Source organism: Lissotriton vulgaris, chromosome 1_1, assembly GCF_964263255.1.
Source record: "Lissotriton vulgaris chromosome 1_1, aLisVul1.2, whole genome shotgun sequence".
Classification (NCBI taxonomy): domain Eukaryota; kingdom Metazoa; phylum Chordata; class Amphibia; order Caudata; family Salamandridae; genus Lissotriton; species Lissotriton vulgaris.
In genome coordinates this window covers 1358793196-1358809210 of record NC_141685.1, presented here as the reverse complement: position 1 = coordinate 1358809210, position 16015 = coordinate 1358793196, and the positions used below count along the sequence as shown (strand labels likewise).

The 16015-nt window shown below is 50.5% G+C and overlaps 1 protein-coding gene across 2 annotated transcripts in view; it reads left to right on the top strand.

Moving 5' to 3' along the window:
• LRP1 (LDL receptor related protein 1) overlaps nt 1-16015 on the top strand; it is a 1437817-nt gene that overhangs the window by 1159668 nt on the left and 262134 nt on the right. For both annotated transcript variants that reach the window (XM_086966724.1, XM_086966716.1), the window contains exons 73-74: nt 10940-11083; nt 11282-11416. In XM_086966724.1, coding sequence (XP_086822850.1) covers nt 10940-11083; nt 11282-11416 — 279 coding nt within the window. The remainder of the gene's footprint in view (nt 1-10939; nt 11084-11281; nt 11417-16015) is intronic.

Here is a 16015-nt window from a genome sequence, read left to right as displayed (position 1 = left end):
CTCTGGTCTGAGTCAGTCACCGGGGTGAAGTTTTTGAGACTGTTAGTGGACAGGCACGGTTGGTCCGGGTCCGGAATTAAGTGTACTGGAGGGAGGGGGGGGGGGGGGGGGTTTGTTTGAATAGAAGTGATTTTATCATCAAAGTAGTCGGAGATCTTGTCACATAGCTCCTGAGATGGGGGGATTTCAGGTTGGAGAGCTTTGGGGTTGGTGAAGGTTTTTACAATTGAGAAAAGTGTTTTTTGCTTTTGGCTGGCTTCTTTAATGGCGTTTACGTAATAAGTTTTCTTAGCTGATTTGATGGAGGAAAGATAATTTTTCCTCTGTAGAGTGTAATTACTGCGGTCGCCATTATCATAGTTTCTGCGCCATTTGCGTTCCGCTTTCCTGCAGAGTAGATGTGCGGCTGCTAGGTCAGGCGTGTACCAGGGAGCTTTGATTTTGGTTTTCTTCGAAGTGCTGTCCTGTTGATTAGGTGGGCATCGTTTAGTAATTTCTTGTGAGAGCCAGTTGTTGAGGCGAGATGCATCTCTATCGATGTTACCGGAGAGCGAGGGGGCATTGGTTGGGGAGAAGGGATGGAGGATAAGATTTTTCTGAACAGTTTTCCAATTTATAGAGTGGGCGTGGTGAAAAGTGCGTTTTTTACTGGGAGGAGGGGGGTAGCTGGAGATGTGGAATGGGATCAGACAATGATCAGTCCAAATCTGAGGTATGGGGGGCATGGTGGTGATGGACGGGAAATTGGAGCAAACACCGTCCAAAGTGTGGCCAAGGGAGTGGGTAGGCAGCTTGACGTTTTGTTGTAAATTAAAGATTTCTAGTGTCTGCAGGAAGTTTCTAGTGTGGGAGTCGGTTGAGGTCTCGAGGTGCAGGTTGAAATCTCCCAGGAGGGTAAAGTGTGGGTAGCGGAGTAGGAAGTGTCCAAGAGCGTCGTTCAGGGAGTCGAGGAATTTAGTAGCATTGCCGGGAGGGCGGTAGATCAGGCCACCGGAGAGGGAGAGAGAATGACTGAGTTTGATGGAAAAGCCTAGTCCCTCTGCGTCAGTGAGAGGGTCAAGGCAAAAGGTGTGGCAGCTAAAGGTGTTCCTCAGAATAATTGCAACACCTCCTCCTCTACCTTTCTGTCTATCCTGTCTATGGAAGGAGTAACCCAGGGGGAGGGCAACGGCTATGTCGGGGTTACTGTCATCCGTGAGCCAGGTTTCAGTGACCATGAGACAATCAAGGTCATGGTCAATGATAAGGTCGTGGATGTCCTGACTATGTTTGCACATCGACCTGGCGTTTATCAGGCCACCTGTGAAGAATGGTCGCTGGGTTTTGGGGGAGGTTGTCTGCTCGGAGTCGAAGTTGAGTGTCCAGCGACATTTAATGCAGCTGGTGGAGCCGAGTACTTTTGACAGGTCAAACTTACAGGGGCAGCTGGACCCGCCTCGGAGTTGGCGAAGGTCGTTGGGAACATACCTGATGATGAGGGGGATTTGGGCAGGGGTTCCTGCGCCTGGCGCGGTCTTGGCGCAGACGGGCTTGCCTTAGGCGCGCCTTCGGCGCGCAAACGGCGCTCCCGCTGCGCTCGTCCGCTGCGCGTCCTGTGCATGCACATTTATAGGGCGAGGAAGGGGGCGTGGCCTCAAGTGGGCGGAGTCAGCGCGCACGCCGCAGGTGATGGCGGCTGCAAGCAAGGAGCTGGGGACAGCGAACAGCTTTTGATGTCAGCTGAGCGCTAAAGGTAGGAGCGAGCGAGCGCTGAGTAGTGCTTCGTTTTTTTTTTTAAATACAAATGAAAAGAGTGACACCACACAAGAACAAAGTGCAGTGAGAAGTACAAGATATTAAAACAATTGAGTACCTCCAGCCCCGGCTTCCGCCTCAGGACTGGGTCAAGGTTTGCTACCGACCGCTAGGAATCAGCGGTTTAAGTAGGGCGAGGAAGGGGGCGTGGCCTCAAGTGGGCGGAGTCAGCGCACACGCCGCAGGTGATGGCGGCTGCAAGCAAGGAGCTGGGGACAGCAAACAGCTTTTGATGTCAGCTGAGCGCTAAAGGTAGGAGCGAGCGAGCGCTGAGTAGTGCTTCGTTTTTTTTTTTAAATACAAATGAAAAGAGTGACACCACACAAGAACAAAGTGCGGTGAGAAGTACAAGATATTAAAACGATTGAGTACCTCCAGCCCCGGCTTCCGCCTCAGGACTGGGTCAAGGTTTGCTACCGACCGCTAGGAATCAGCGGTTTAAGTAGGGCGAGGAAGGGGGCGTGGCCTCAAGTGGGCGGAGTCAGCGTGCACGCCGCAGGTGATGGCGGCTGCAAGCAAGGAGCTGGGGACAGCGAACAGCTTTTGATGTCAGCTGAGCGCTAAAGGTAGGAGCGAGCGAGCGCTGAGTAGTGCTTCGTTTTTTTAAAAAAATACAAATGAAAAGAGTGACACCACACAAGAACAAAGTGCAGTGAGAAGTACAAGATATTAAAACAATTGAGTACCTCCAGCCCCGGCTTCCGTCTCAGGACTGGGTCAAGGTTTGCTACCGACCGCTAGGAATCAGCGGTTTAAGTAGGGCGAGGAAGGGGGCGTGGCCTCAAGTGGGCGGAGTCAGCGCGCACGCCGCAGGTGATGGCGGCTGCAAGCAAGGAGCTGGGGACAGCGAACAGCTTTTGATGTCAGCTGAGCGCTAAAGGTAGGAGCGAGCGAGCGCTGAGTAGTGCTTCGTTTTTTTTTTAAAATACAAATGAAAAGAGTGACACCACACAAGAACAAAGTGCAGTGAGAAGTACAAGATATTAAAACAATTGAGTACCTCCAGCCCCGGCTTCCGCCTCAGGACTGGGTCAAGGTTTGGAGAGGGCTCCCACCTGACCTGTCCTCTGGCAGGAACGATCAGCTGTGTTATGAAAAACTAAGTTAAGGTCGCCCTCAAGCAGTAAATGTTGTTCGGTGTTGGCTGTGGCTGCTGCTAACGCTGTCTGGAGAAAGGTTTCCTGCCCCTCGTTGGGCGCTTAGACCGAGCCCACTGGTATTGTTAGTCCTGCTATTAGGAAGCAGTATACCAAAAGTCGCCCTTTTAACTCCGCCTCTCGCTGAAGAACTTTGCCCGTGAATGATTTGGATACCAGTATTGCAACTCCTGCCACTTTTTTGGGGGAAGACGAGAAAAGTTGTGTGGGAAAGGCACAGGTTTTAAGTCGGTGTTGGTCTTTGGACAACAAGTGGGTGTCTTGGAGGAGGCAAATGTCGGCTGAGGAGTGCTCTAGGAGGGATAGAACCGCCCGGCGCTTAGTGGGGTTGTTGAGCCCTCTCACGTTAAGGGAAGGGAAATCTGGAGTGTGTCATTGTCTGTCAGGGTGGCTTCCGGAGCACTGAGTAGTGTGTGAGGAATAAAACAGAAAAAAAGAGGTGGACAAAGGGGTACCCCTTCCCCCCAAACAACCCTCCCAACAACCCCCTCACCCCAAAACTTCCCTCCCCCCCCCCCCCCCTAGTGCCCCAACCCCCATTCCTCCCCTCCCCATCCCCGGGCCCTGAAAACCCCCCAACTCCCCCGACCCCCCCCCCCCCCCCCAGTAGTGCCCCAACTAGTGAACATAGTCTCAGTCCTGCCCTCACAAAGTGCAGGGCTCTGGTGTTACTTGTGTGGACGTCAAGCCACGTCTCTCCCTACTGCCCCTCCCCCCCACCTCCCGGACTTGCATGATGATGGATGCTAATGAGCACTCCCCCCGGAGTTCATTCAGTCTGAGGACGTGGTGTCCTTTGCCACTTCATGGACGGCGTTGGCCATCTCTGCCTTGTGTGTGCGTCTGGTTTCAAGTTTACTACTGGTGACCGCCGTCTTACAATTTGCTGCCAGCCAACCCTGGATGGTCGTCTGGGTGGTTTCGGTGAGGCGTCCCCTTCCTCCTGGGTGATGCCCATCAATGTGCCTGTCTCTTGGAGGGAACGTAGCTGGTGCAGAGCCCCTTTCAACCTAAAGATCAAGCGGAAAGGGTGACCCCAGGCGTACTGGATCTCCTTCTCTCTCAAAAAGTCTGTCGCCACTTTGAAGGCCTTACGTTTTTAGAGTGTGATTGCTGAAAGGTCTTGGAACAGGGCTACTGAAAGGCCCCGAAACCGCAGGGGCTCCTGTCGCCGAGCTTCCCTGAGGATGCGTTCCTTGAGAGGGTAGTCTGGGAGGAAGGCCAAGATATCCGAAGGTGGGGCCGATGAACGTCTCGCCAGTCCCACTTTGTGTGCCCTGTCAATTCTAATCTCGAAGTCTGCCGGTTCCCCCAGAACCTCCCGGAATAGGGCCTGCAGGTAGCCCGTAATGTCAGTTTCTTCTTCTTTAGGTGGAACCCCTGCTGAGGCAACCCTCTCGTCCCCTCTCCGGTAGTTGCGCTGGGACGCTGCAAGGGCCCCCGGGGTGGTCTTGTATAGTCCGGCCGGGTGAGGACCGCGTGCTCACCAGGCCCCTGGGATCTCTGCGGGCGCCCGGTGTCTCGGCTCCCCCTGCTCGCTCCTCTGTGCTGTCTGGCTGTGGTAGGGTCCGACTCATGCTGCCGGGCAGGGGACCCCTCCGTCTGCCCTTGGCTACCTCTGTGATTCTACCCCACCTCTGGTCAGAGGCCGTGGAGGGGTATCTCCGCTGTTCCCTGCTGCCTCTGGTGCCCTCGTGACGTCTTGTGAGGCCAGGCCGTGGGGTAGTCCTGCGTGGGCCGGCTCGGGTGCTCTCAGGTAGAGGCCGCGACCCCGGCCTCAATTACATCTCTCCCCGCCAGCCATGAGAGTGAAGGCGGCCACGCGGGTGCCTCCCGCCGGGGTACTGTCCATTGCTTTGCCCACCCCGGGCGTTGGTCCGGGTGGGGCCGCTACCCCCTCCTTGGCACCCCTCGCTGCTCCTCACCTCGCGTGCCTCTCTGGGCCTGGGTGCGATAGAGTCCCCTGATGTGCCTGGCGCAAGTTCGGCCTTCACTCTCTGTTGGAAGCTAGGCCCCGCGTGACCGCCACCAATCCTGGGCCTTGCCGTTCTGTCCTTTGGCGCTCAGCTTTCCTGCGAACCGCTGGGGAGGGGCAGACCGCTGTGAGTGTGTCGCCTCGCTGCTCCGCTGGGGCTTTCAGCCCCTTCGCTGCGTTCCGAGGGTCTGCCCGCACTAGGCTGCAACCCCAGCCTCGATTTCAATGTCTCTGACTGCTGGGCGTGTCTCTGCCGCCGGGCTGCCGCCCGCCACGGCCCCCTAAGACAATAGCAGGACCACTGGGCCCGGCGTTGGGCGGCAGCCCGGCGGCGAGACACGCCCTGCAGTCAGAGGCGTCGGTGTAGGTCCCCGGTGTTGCTTCAGGTGCCGCTGCCGCCGGGACCACGCTCCGGATGTTGCCCTTTCGTGCGGCCTCTGCTACTGCTCCGGGGCTCTGTGCCGGGGTAAGGTCTTGCCCTGTACCCGCGTCTGGTGCTCAGAGAGCGTCTGCTTCGGCCCCCCGGACACTCAGGGGGGATTGACCACCAGCTCCTGCCCCTACTAGAACTCCTTAGGGGGGAGAAGTGCTAGTAGTACGGTCCGGGCCAGCTGGTTGTGGAGGAGCACTCAGGATGTGCGACCGCTCACTCCGCCATCTTGGCCACGCCCCTGTCCTCAAGTTTTAACCTTACAAAACACTGTTGTGCAGCCTTTCAGTCAAGAAAGGAGGGCGAGGTAGGGCAAACAGTGTTTCAACGTTTATTTGGTACTACTCAACATTCACACTATCAAGTTTAAAGTTAGTGGCATATATTTGATACATAGCTTGTGAAACTTGAATAGTTTGAGGCTGCAAATTGAGCCAGTTACTCGCCTGTAACAGTAGGTTTACATTTTGAAACTTCTGATTTGTAGCATGTGTTTGCTGCAGATATACAAGCTGTGTATAGACCTGCCATCTGTTGTTGGGCCTGGATTTTGCAAGTTGTTTTTTTCCAGGAAGCGCTTTACGATCTGTGCCGTCTCTCCTCTTGACTTGAGGTATTGTGCATGTCAGACACTTTGTTCCTCAGAAAGTTTTTTTCTGCCATCTGACTCGGATGGATTATGACGAAGCTGTTAAGAATTCGACCCCACAGGGCCTACGTGGGGGGGGGGTGAGGGGGGAAGACTTACTGGAATCGACTTCTACAACAAGGATGGACTTCCCTGATTCAAATCATCTATTGAGAATGATTTACAAAAAAGCAGTGGGCCTCTCTGGCATCCTTTGCCCACCTTCAGGGATAAGTCAACAATCGATTACATCTTTATCTCTGAGAACCTGCTAACATACTTTAACGACTTCGAAGTGGGAAATAGGGATGAGAGTGATCACAGACCATTGAGGGTATTCCTTGATCTATATGGGAAATATGCAAAACAACCGGGAAGATTGGGTACCTCAACTGGTGAAGAGCACCATGAAGTATTGAGCAGAATAAAATGGACCATAAATCTAGGTTCACAACTCTTGAGTGGATCACACATAAAGAGTTGAGCCAAACAGTTAGAAGTTTGGCATCACCCTTGGAGCTCTGGAAAGCACTACTTGAGGAACTAAAAACCTCTCTCGGACGGGGCACTGTTCGCCCTAAAGCACAGGACTCCCATCACAAAACCTTTAATTACAACTAAAACCAAGGGCCCTAGCGCAAACCAAGCGGAGTCTTTCAAAGGCCTTGAGGGCGAGAAGAAAAGGAGCTACAAATCCTCACATATTGGAAATAAAAGTGCTTCACAGGGAACACAGGAAGAAAATATGGGAAATTCGATAAAAGAAAATCGAGGCAGAGTGGCTGAAAATATTTAACCTTTTCAAAGAAAAGGGTTGCATCCAACTTTGGAGATATATTAGACAACAGAGCCACACCGGTCAGAGCAAGGAAAACGGGTTGGCAGCCTCTGAGTAGGTCAAATATAAAAAGCTACTGTATACAACACAGCAGAACACGACTGACACCCAAATACAACAAATCCCTCCAGTAACCCATAAAGATTGCAAACCTCCAAACCAATCTGATTTAAAAAAATGAGGTCGGACGGAGCGCCGGGTCCCAATGGAGTTCCAGCTGCAGTGTTTAAAGCCACATATACGGATTCTGGGCGGATCCCCTTACTCCACTTTTTAAGTTTGAAATTTAAACTTCCACCGTTTGAGCATTGTGGAAAGGGTCAACTGTCTTCCCGATTCATAAAAAAGGGGACTGCACAAAACCCGAAAATTATCGGCTTGTGGCTCTAATAAAGCATATTCCATAGTGTTGCTGAAGGAACTAGAAACCTGGGTAAAAGATCACAATATTCTTCCATTCTTCCAAACTGGTTTCAGGCCCCAAAGCTCCACCATAGACGACATCCTAGCACTGGGACATTTGTCCCTACGCGCGATCCAGCCATCGCAACCACCTTTGTTTTGCTGTTTTGTGGATTACAGTTCAGCATTTGACCGAGTCGACCGCGGGAAGCTATGGGGAAAACTTATCAACGGGGCATTCCTCAAAAGCTGTTAAAGGCAATAATTGCTCTCTACGAAGGGACCTGGGTGCGTATTAAAACCAGCCAAATGTCAGTAACAACTAAGGTTCCAACCAACAATGGCCTCGAACAAGGATGCGTTCTTGCCCCTTCACTTTTCAATATCTACAGAGCCGACTCGGGACAAGCCCTGGATGGGGCAAATCTACTCATCCCAAAGCTGGGGAACGTGCAGCTCCAAATTCTCCAATATGCCGATGACCTTGTTATCATGGATCACTCTAGGACAGGCCTACAGAAAGCCTTAGAAGCGCTGCACAGATTTAATCAAAAGAATAACCTGCTGGTAAATCAGGAGAAGACCAGGATAATAATCTTTGGGAAGTACCATGGAAAGAAGACCGCTCAATGACGCCTAGGTGACCTGCAAATCAGAACTTGCAAAAGCTATAATTATTTGAGTCTCATGCTTTCGGAAGGGACTAAACTGTCAGCACATTTGAAACATTTAAGAAGCAAGGGGGCCGGTATCATCTGCATCCTGAGATGTTTCAATCGAAGACTACGCAGCCCGTCTGCTGTACCCATCTTGAAAGTCTTAACAGCAAAAGTTGTGCCCTCCATCAACTATAGCCACCTAATCTTCCCTGGTGCCCTTACTAACTTTCTCATGAGCCACCAAATCTCGGTATACAAGAAAGTATTAGGCATCCCACGACAGGCTAGGAGAGCAAGTGTAAGGCTGGAGCTGGGTCTTACTAGTCCGAACATTACCTGCTTTGGGGACACTTTAAAATACTATATTAGTGTCCTGCGAGCTCCAGCAACATCTTTGAAAGCGCAAATTAAAGCAATCTTCGAAGAAAGTGGATCCCCATGGCAGGTGCAATTGACAGCAGCCACAAAATTGTTAGAAATTGATATGCAAAACTTGGACAATTCAAACATTCCAGTAGCTGCATGGATAAGAGCAGTGAACAGACAGGCTAAGAAAATATCACACGAAAGATATCTGGAAAGCTTACACCATCAATCTAATTTCTCATCACTGGATGCCTCCTACATAGTGGGAAAACCACAGCCTTATTTCGAGCAAGCACTGATAGTCCAAGCCCGAAAAAATATCACCTACATGAGACTTCTTGCATTGCCCATTGTGGACTTTAATCTAGGTTGGGCCCGGCAGGACAATTTAGCCGCATGTTGACTCTGTAATTACCATCAGGAATCCTGGCTCCATCTACTGTGCTGTTGTTCCAATTTAGCCAGCAAGAGGCACCGACTAGTTCCTATCTGCAGAGCCCAGGTCCTTGTACGATGCAGAGAAGTCTCAGACTTGTGTTTCTCTTCTAATACAGCTCAAATAGTTGCGCGGCTGGGGAAATTTATAGAATCAATTCGAGCCGCACAGTCGCTGAAAATAGTCACAAAAAGAAACCAGTCGGCTAGCAAGCAAGAGTGTCTCTGACAAACCTCCCTTTTAAGTCTAATGCATTTGCACTTGTACTTTATAACCAGATTGTAATATTAGTTTTAAGGTTTTATGCCCTAACAGGTTGTAGTAACCTGCGTGGGATTTTAACTTTCTTTTAATATTGATAGTATATTGTAATGATTTTAAGTAATTGAGCAATAAAAGCTTAACCCAAGTATTGAGAATGATCATCTCTGGGTGATAGAGATGAGGAAAGAACTTTTCAGACGAAGCCTTCGGTGCAGAGCCAAGTACACACACAACAACACACTTGACGTTAGTGACTCGTGCCTCTCTCCGGACCACAAAGCATAACAGTGCGCTCCCTGCGCATTGTTGAAAAATAAAGACTTTGGACACACTGAGATAGACGCCATCCACATAATATTGAACATGCAGCTGAGGCATTGTTCAGCCACGACACAGACAGCGAGTCCAGCGCTTCGACAGGAGGCAGGATGGTAATAGCCAGCCCACACTACACCACGTCCGAAATATCTTCAGAGGAATAACTAGTTCCTAGACAGCCCAAATCACAGGTGTCTAGCACAGACTTGGGACCAAGACAACACCACGTACTGTGAGTACTATTACCCCATGCAGAAAAGATAATAAAACATTCCCCAATACCCCGGCAAGTTGCGCCACAACCTTGTGTTCAGGCGGACACTGTGACCAAGCCTCTGTGCTGATGAGAATATTCTCGATCCTGATTGGGTAGCCAGGCCTCAACAAGCAGACGGTTCCAAAACAATAACTGCACCGAATGGTACATCGGCGCCAAGCAAGCGTTCAACACCAAGATATCACTCGTAACCGACAAAAACACCCACACCGTAAAGCTCCAAGAAACACGCATCTGAGCAGAAAAAACATTCAGCATCGACCAGACCAAAGTAGAAAACTTGAAAACAGAGTTCTGAAAATCACCATGGACACTCTTCTAAACTGAATAAAATCCATGAGTCAACAATTTCAAAGGCACAAACTGTTTCTAAAAACACAGCATCAGCACACAAACTGTAGACACAAAGTACTAAACCCACTGAAGTTCAAGGGGGAGTATTTGAAGGACTACAACAGTTCATGCGACAAAAGAGATACAAGGCTACAAAAAGAAAGGCAGAAGAGGGACAACTTTCTGAGCTCCCATAAAAAATGATTGTAACACAGGAAACTAGAGGTACAAGCCCTATAATTTTTTGTGTACCGGCTTCTCCTCATACTCGTTCACCATCTCCAAAAGGAGAAGGGGGAGAAATACAGTGCACTGATTCCCAGGGCACATAATGTACTAATGACACACCTGACCAAAACCCTTCAGAAAAACAAATCAACTTTGTCGTTTTCTAATCCAACAAAAGGAAAGGCTATATCCAAGGCCGGTAGAGAAAGATGGTTTGTTAAATACATCAAAATATGTTATGTAAAAGCATTAGGCATATTACCAAATGTGGCAAAAGCTCATTCAACAAGAATAAAAAATGAGCAGCCATGGCTTTTTTAGGAAATATCCCTATCAATGATTTTTGCAAAACAGCAACATGGATAAATCCACACACTTTCACAAAACATTATTGTGGGGATAAAAAGGCAAAGGTAAATCTAAATATGGGTCCATGCACTGTGGAATTGTGTGATTATACACAATCTCACAGAGACTGACTGGCTCCACGTATGATCAATGGCAAAATGTAAGTCTTTCATTTCTACTTAGAACATGTTTGGACCTAATGACGAGGTGGTGGAGTAATGTGTAGCCTGTAAGCATAGTAATTGGTTTTTGAGCTGCTGCAACCCTTTGTGTGTGAGTACAAATATTCTAGAGTACATTATGGCCCAAAAGGGCTACATCACTTTTTCCTAATAATTTCTAACTAATATAAAATCACTTGGCTTGGCCTGTGTTAAAATTGTTTGCCATCAAATTTCCTGGCTAGATATTCTTGCCTAGAGCCTCTTTTTTTAACCCAGTTGTTTAATTAAAAGTCTCTATTTTATGTTCTTCTTCCCACTTTAGATCTTTCCACCCACAAAATTGCACACTGTGATCCCACCAAGAACCAATTCCGGTGCAAGAATGGAAAGTGCATCAGCTCCAGCCTTAACTGTGACCTTTTTGATGACTGTGGAGATGGATCAGATGAGGAACAATGTTCTCCAAGTTAGTGCACACTTCCACTACACCTGCACTTAGTAGAACTGAGTGCTTCACATTAAGCATAAATGAAAAGGGCGAAGGGGGCCAGCACTGTAAACCTTTCAGCATGAGAGATTGGGGAATTGAACTCTTTGGAAGAGGAGTGTGAGAGTCGAAACGTTTATTACTGTTCCATTTCAACATTTACTTCCTTCTCTATAGGTATTCATCACAAAAGCTGCAATTCCAACATGACCCTGTGCGGCGGTGAAGCAAAATGTGTAGAAACCAAGTCCTCAGTGTACTGCGTATGCCGTGATGGTTTCAATCGAGTCCAGGACAAGAATTACTGTACAGGTGAGGACCACGCATGCATTGTCTGACCCCTGCCAGTTTTCTCATTAAGGAACAAGTGTGCCTTTCTCACTCTCGCACCATTAAAGTATGAGATGTGCACCACCTAACTGATGCATTGCTCAGACAAATGCTGGCTCCAAGGAATGCTGCTCATTCGAACTTTAGGTCTCAAGCTGTTAGAGAATCTGAAAATAATTCAGAGAAGATGCGATTTAGAAGCGGGTTTTGTCAACTGTTAGTGCCAGCCACTGCACATAAGAGTTTGACACTTACTCCAAGTGATCTAGGAATGGTACTAACCTCACCTTTTACTCTCATGGGCAATCATTAGATAGCGAATGCTAACATTTTCTATGTTTCCAACTCCAGCAGTATGGTATTCTTTTTTTAGCTTTAAGCGAATTAAAAAATTATATTGATCAATAGAAGCAAATATTCAGTGTGCATTAAAAAAAAAGGCAAACTCCAATGTAAATTCATGCCAATAGGAAAACACTGCAGTTTGCAAACAAATGTTTCTTTTTAGTGAGTTGAACAGTTTGTCCCGAAAAAGTCTAATACGGCCAACATATATCATCTGTAGAGACTAAAGAAAAGGAGATTCTAGGGAGACCTGTCTGCTTCCACTCGAAATATTCCTGATTTGATAGTAATCGGAAAGTTGTATCTCTCATGCTCCATTCTAAAACTTTTCAAAGGAGTCCCGCCATTTCCAGTCTGTCCCTATTTTAGTGATTCATTGGTCCATTTACATCTCCAACTAAAGGACTTTTAAAATAAGTTTCTAGCATGCACCGTAAGGGGGCAGCATTAATCAACGATTTATCATTTTCAAATCACATGACCTGGAATGTATTTATTTGTGAGTTTTGTAATGTTCTACTTGTAACGTTTTGTTTACTTAGGCACACAAGAGAGGGAGTAAAAACACTGTTCAGTCAAAAGAAGAAAAGTGATGTAATGCTTGGAGAGAATGCATCTGATCATGTAGGGTGGGTGCCTGTAATTAATAATGTGCGATCATGGCCACTGGTGTGCCAGAAGTTCCATTAAGACGAGATTCTGAATAGATCTGTTTCTTGGAGTTTCCGAAAACATATGAGATCAAGATCTCAGAGGGGTTGAGGGCATTCCACAGCCTTCGACCTTGATTTACTTAATTGTTTGGGCTTCCTGAGAGTATGTTGTTATATCAAGTCAGCTACTGCTGATTGAAGTGTCGTAATTTCTGGAAAGATTTTAGCTATTTTTCCCATATATTCCATAGATGGTACAGAGGACTTTGAATTCAATTCAGTCTTTATCTGTTAGACAGTGGAGAGCTTTCAGAGTAAGTTTGATGTCGTCCTGGTTACATAGGTTAAAGCACTCTGGCAGATAGCGTTTATCTGAAAGAAACAGGTTAGTGTTAGATTCCTTACCTTAGAATATCCCCAGGCGTCAGACTGGATCCGGAAAGTTTTGCGTAGCAGTATCCCTGCGCGTCGGTAGGCGTCTGCGGCGGCGCGTCCGGCGTCGTAGGCGCCGGAATGACGTTGTCGTAGTACTTAGACGCCGCCTTCGCGTGCTGACGTCAGTTCTTCTTTTTTCCGCGCCAGCGCGTGCAGATGACTAACTTTTTCAATCTTTTTGATCCTGTTTCGAGTCGTAAGTCTATCGGTGCCGGTAGGGATGCCCGGGTTCAAGCCCTGTGCCGATTGCAATCGACTCATGTCGGTTACCGACCCCCATCGCCGGTGCCTGTCTTGCCTTGGGGCCAACCATGACGTCGAAGGCGGGAGCGGTTCTGTAAGCTCCTCAAGCTCCGGCAGTCTGCCGGGTCGTTCACGGTCCAGGTCGAGGAGGAGGTCGAAGGACCGGTCGCGGAGCCGCAGTCATCGAAGCTCGGCGAGTCGACACCATTCGTCGGGCTCCAAGTCCTCAGGTAAGAGGCACAAGAAGTTGAAGACACGACATCGCTCTTCCGTCTCCCCCACCCCCACTGGGCAGTGGATCTAGGTTAGGCCAGTGGTTTGGACACTTCGCCCGACACTGGCTTTGTCTCCCCTCCTACCGTGGCTACGGGGGAGTGGGCTGCATACAGCTTGGTGCTGACGAGGGCGGCCAAGGCCTTGGGTCTTGAGCTTCCCGTCGCGGCCGTGAGGACTAACCTCCTCACCGAGGTCCCTAAACCCCAGGCAAGCTCTTCAGAGCCTCTACTGCCGTTTAATGAGGCCCTTACTGACGTTCTGTTGGGCACTTGGTCCAGGCCTGCTACAGGTCCCCCTGTAGATCGGAACGTGGCCAGGCGCCACCGCTCGGCCCCGGGCGACCCTAGGTTCCTGTCCACCCACCCCCGAGAGCCTGGTTATCCAGGCCTTTAACTCCCAGACCGCATTCCCGACTGCACCATCTGATGGGGAATCCAAAAGGTATGAGCAGTTCAGTAAGAAGCTGTTCTCCTCACTAAGTTTGGGGTTGTGGTCAGTCAGCACTGCTTGCCTTTTGGGCCGTTATACTCACTCTCTGTGGGACTCGGTCACTGATGCGCTGCCAGCTTGCCGGGAGGAGGCCCGGGTCAAACTCCCTCAAGCCCTTGCGGAAGGGCAGGATGCAGCACAGTACTTTGTCCGATGTGGGCTGGATACCACGGACTCACTGGGAAGGGCGATTTCCACGACAGTGGCGGTTCGCCGCCAACTTTTCAGCTGATGTCCAGAATTCCCTCATGGACATGCCGTTTGATGGCCGTCGCCTTTTTGGCGACCGGGCAGACAGTGCGCTGGAGCGTTGCAAGGACTCCGGGGCTACGGTCAAGTCCTTGGGCCTGTCGGGCCAGCTCCAGCAAGCTTCTGCCTTTCGTGGCCAAGGAAGGGGTGCCCCCTCACGTCCTGCCAGCCACGGGCCGCAGACTAACATCCAGCGTGGCGGTGGACGTGGTAACCACCATGGCGGGGACAGGGGCGAGGCCAGTCCACATCCTCCCCCGCACCATCCGCCTCAAAGCCTCCCTAGTCAAGCTTTCAGGCTCATTCGACGCCAGTGAGGGGCAGGGTTCGCCAGCGCCTCCTCCACTGGCGCTCCATCACATCGGACAGGTGGATGCTGCAAATTGTCAGAAGGGGCTACTCCCTCCCCTTCGAGGCGACCCCTCCAGCCATGCCACCGCAGTACCACTGCGTGTCGGGGGATCACTTGCAACTTCTGCAAGAGGAAGTTACGGCCCTCTTGGCCAAGGGGGCCATCGAGCGCGTTCCTGGGCCAGAAGTAGGGTGTGGTTGTTACTCCCACTACTTTCTGGTTCCCAAGAAGGGCAGAGGGGGCCTACGCCCTATCTTGGACCTGCGGAATGTCAACGGCTTCCTCCGGAAGGTAAAGTTCAAGATGCTGACTTTGGCTCATGTCTTAGCTGCCCTAGAACCAGAAGACTGGATGGTAGCGTTGGACTTGCAGGTCGCATATTTTCACATCCCCCTCCTGCCGGCCCACCGGTGTTACCTGCAGTTCACGGTAGGCCGCGAGCACTTTCAGTTTACTGTGCTCCCCTTCGGCCTTACCAGCACCCCTCGGGTGTTCACGAAAGTGATGGCGGTGGTCGCAGCCCATCTGCGCAGATTAGGGGTGTCAGTCTTACCCCTATCTCGACGACTGGTTGTTGAAGGCAGGCTCGCCCCAGACAGTTGTCCGCCACCTCCAGACTACGGCCGAATTCTTGCACCTGCTGGGGTTCTCCATCAATGTGCCGAACTCACACCTGTGTCCCTCTCAGAAGCTCCTCTTCATCGGAGCGGTTCTGGACTCGGCGTAGTTTCGGGTTTATCCTCCCGAACTGCCGGTTTGGGATATTCAGGCTCTGATTCTGATCTTTTGGCCTTTATCCAGAGTCTCGGTCAAGTTGACGCTGCGTCTTCTGGGGCTGATGGCCTCCTGCATCCTTCTGGTGCATCACGCCAGGTGGCGGATGCGGGCTCTGCAGTGGGACCTGAAGTTTCAGTGGGCCCAGCATCAGGGCAACCTGTCCGACCACGTCCTGATCTCGGAGAGCACTGCGAGACAGTTGCAGTGGTGGCTCATGGAACGTGATTGGGTCAACAGCAGATCCCTCTCCCTACCCCAACCGGAGCACGTAGTAGTGACGGATGCGTCCCTCCTGGGCTGGGGGGGCCACATGGGAGAGGTGGAGATCCGAGGCCTCTGGCGGAGTCCCGGCTCCATATCAACCTTCTGGAGCTGCGGGCGATCCGATTTGCACTGAAGGCATGCACAATGTCATAAATTCTGCACGTTGGAATTTCTAAGGCGGCACACGCTCAGCGGCGCTTTTCATCGCGAGTGGAGCCGTGGTCTATTGTACGCCTTTCCGCCTATACCACTTCTGCCCAGAGTGCTGAAGAAGATAAGGGGCGACAGGGCCCAAGTCATCCTTGTGGCTCCGGACTGGGCACGAAGACCTGGTATCCCAAACTACACAGCATGTCAGTCGATCCCCCGATTTGTCTGCCTCTTCAGGAGGACCTTCTGTCGCAGCAGCAGGGGACGGTCCTCCACCGAACCTGGCATGTAGACGTTGAACAGAGTCGGGCTTAGTGAGGATCCCTGGGGGACGCCGCAGATGGTAGA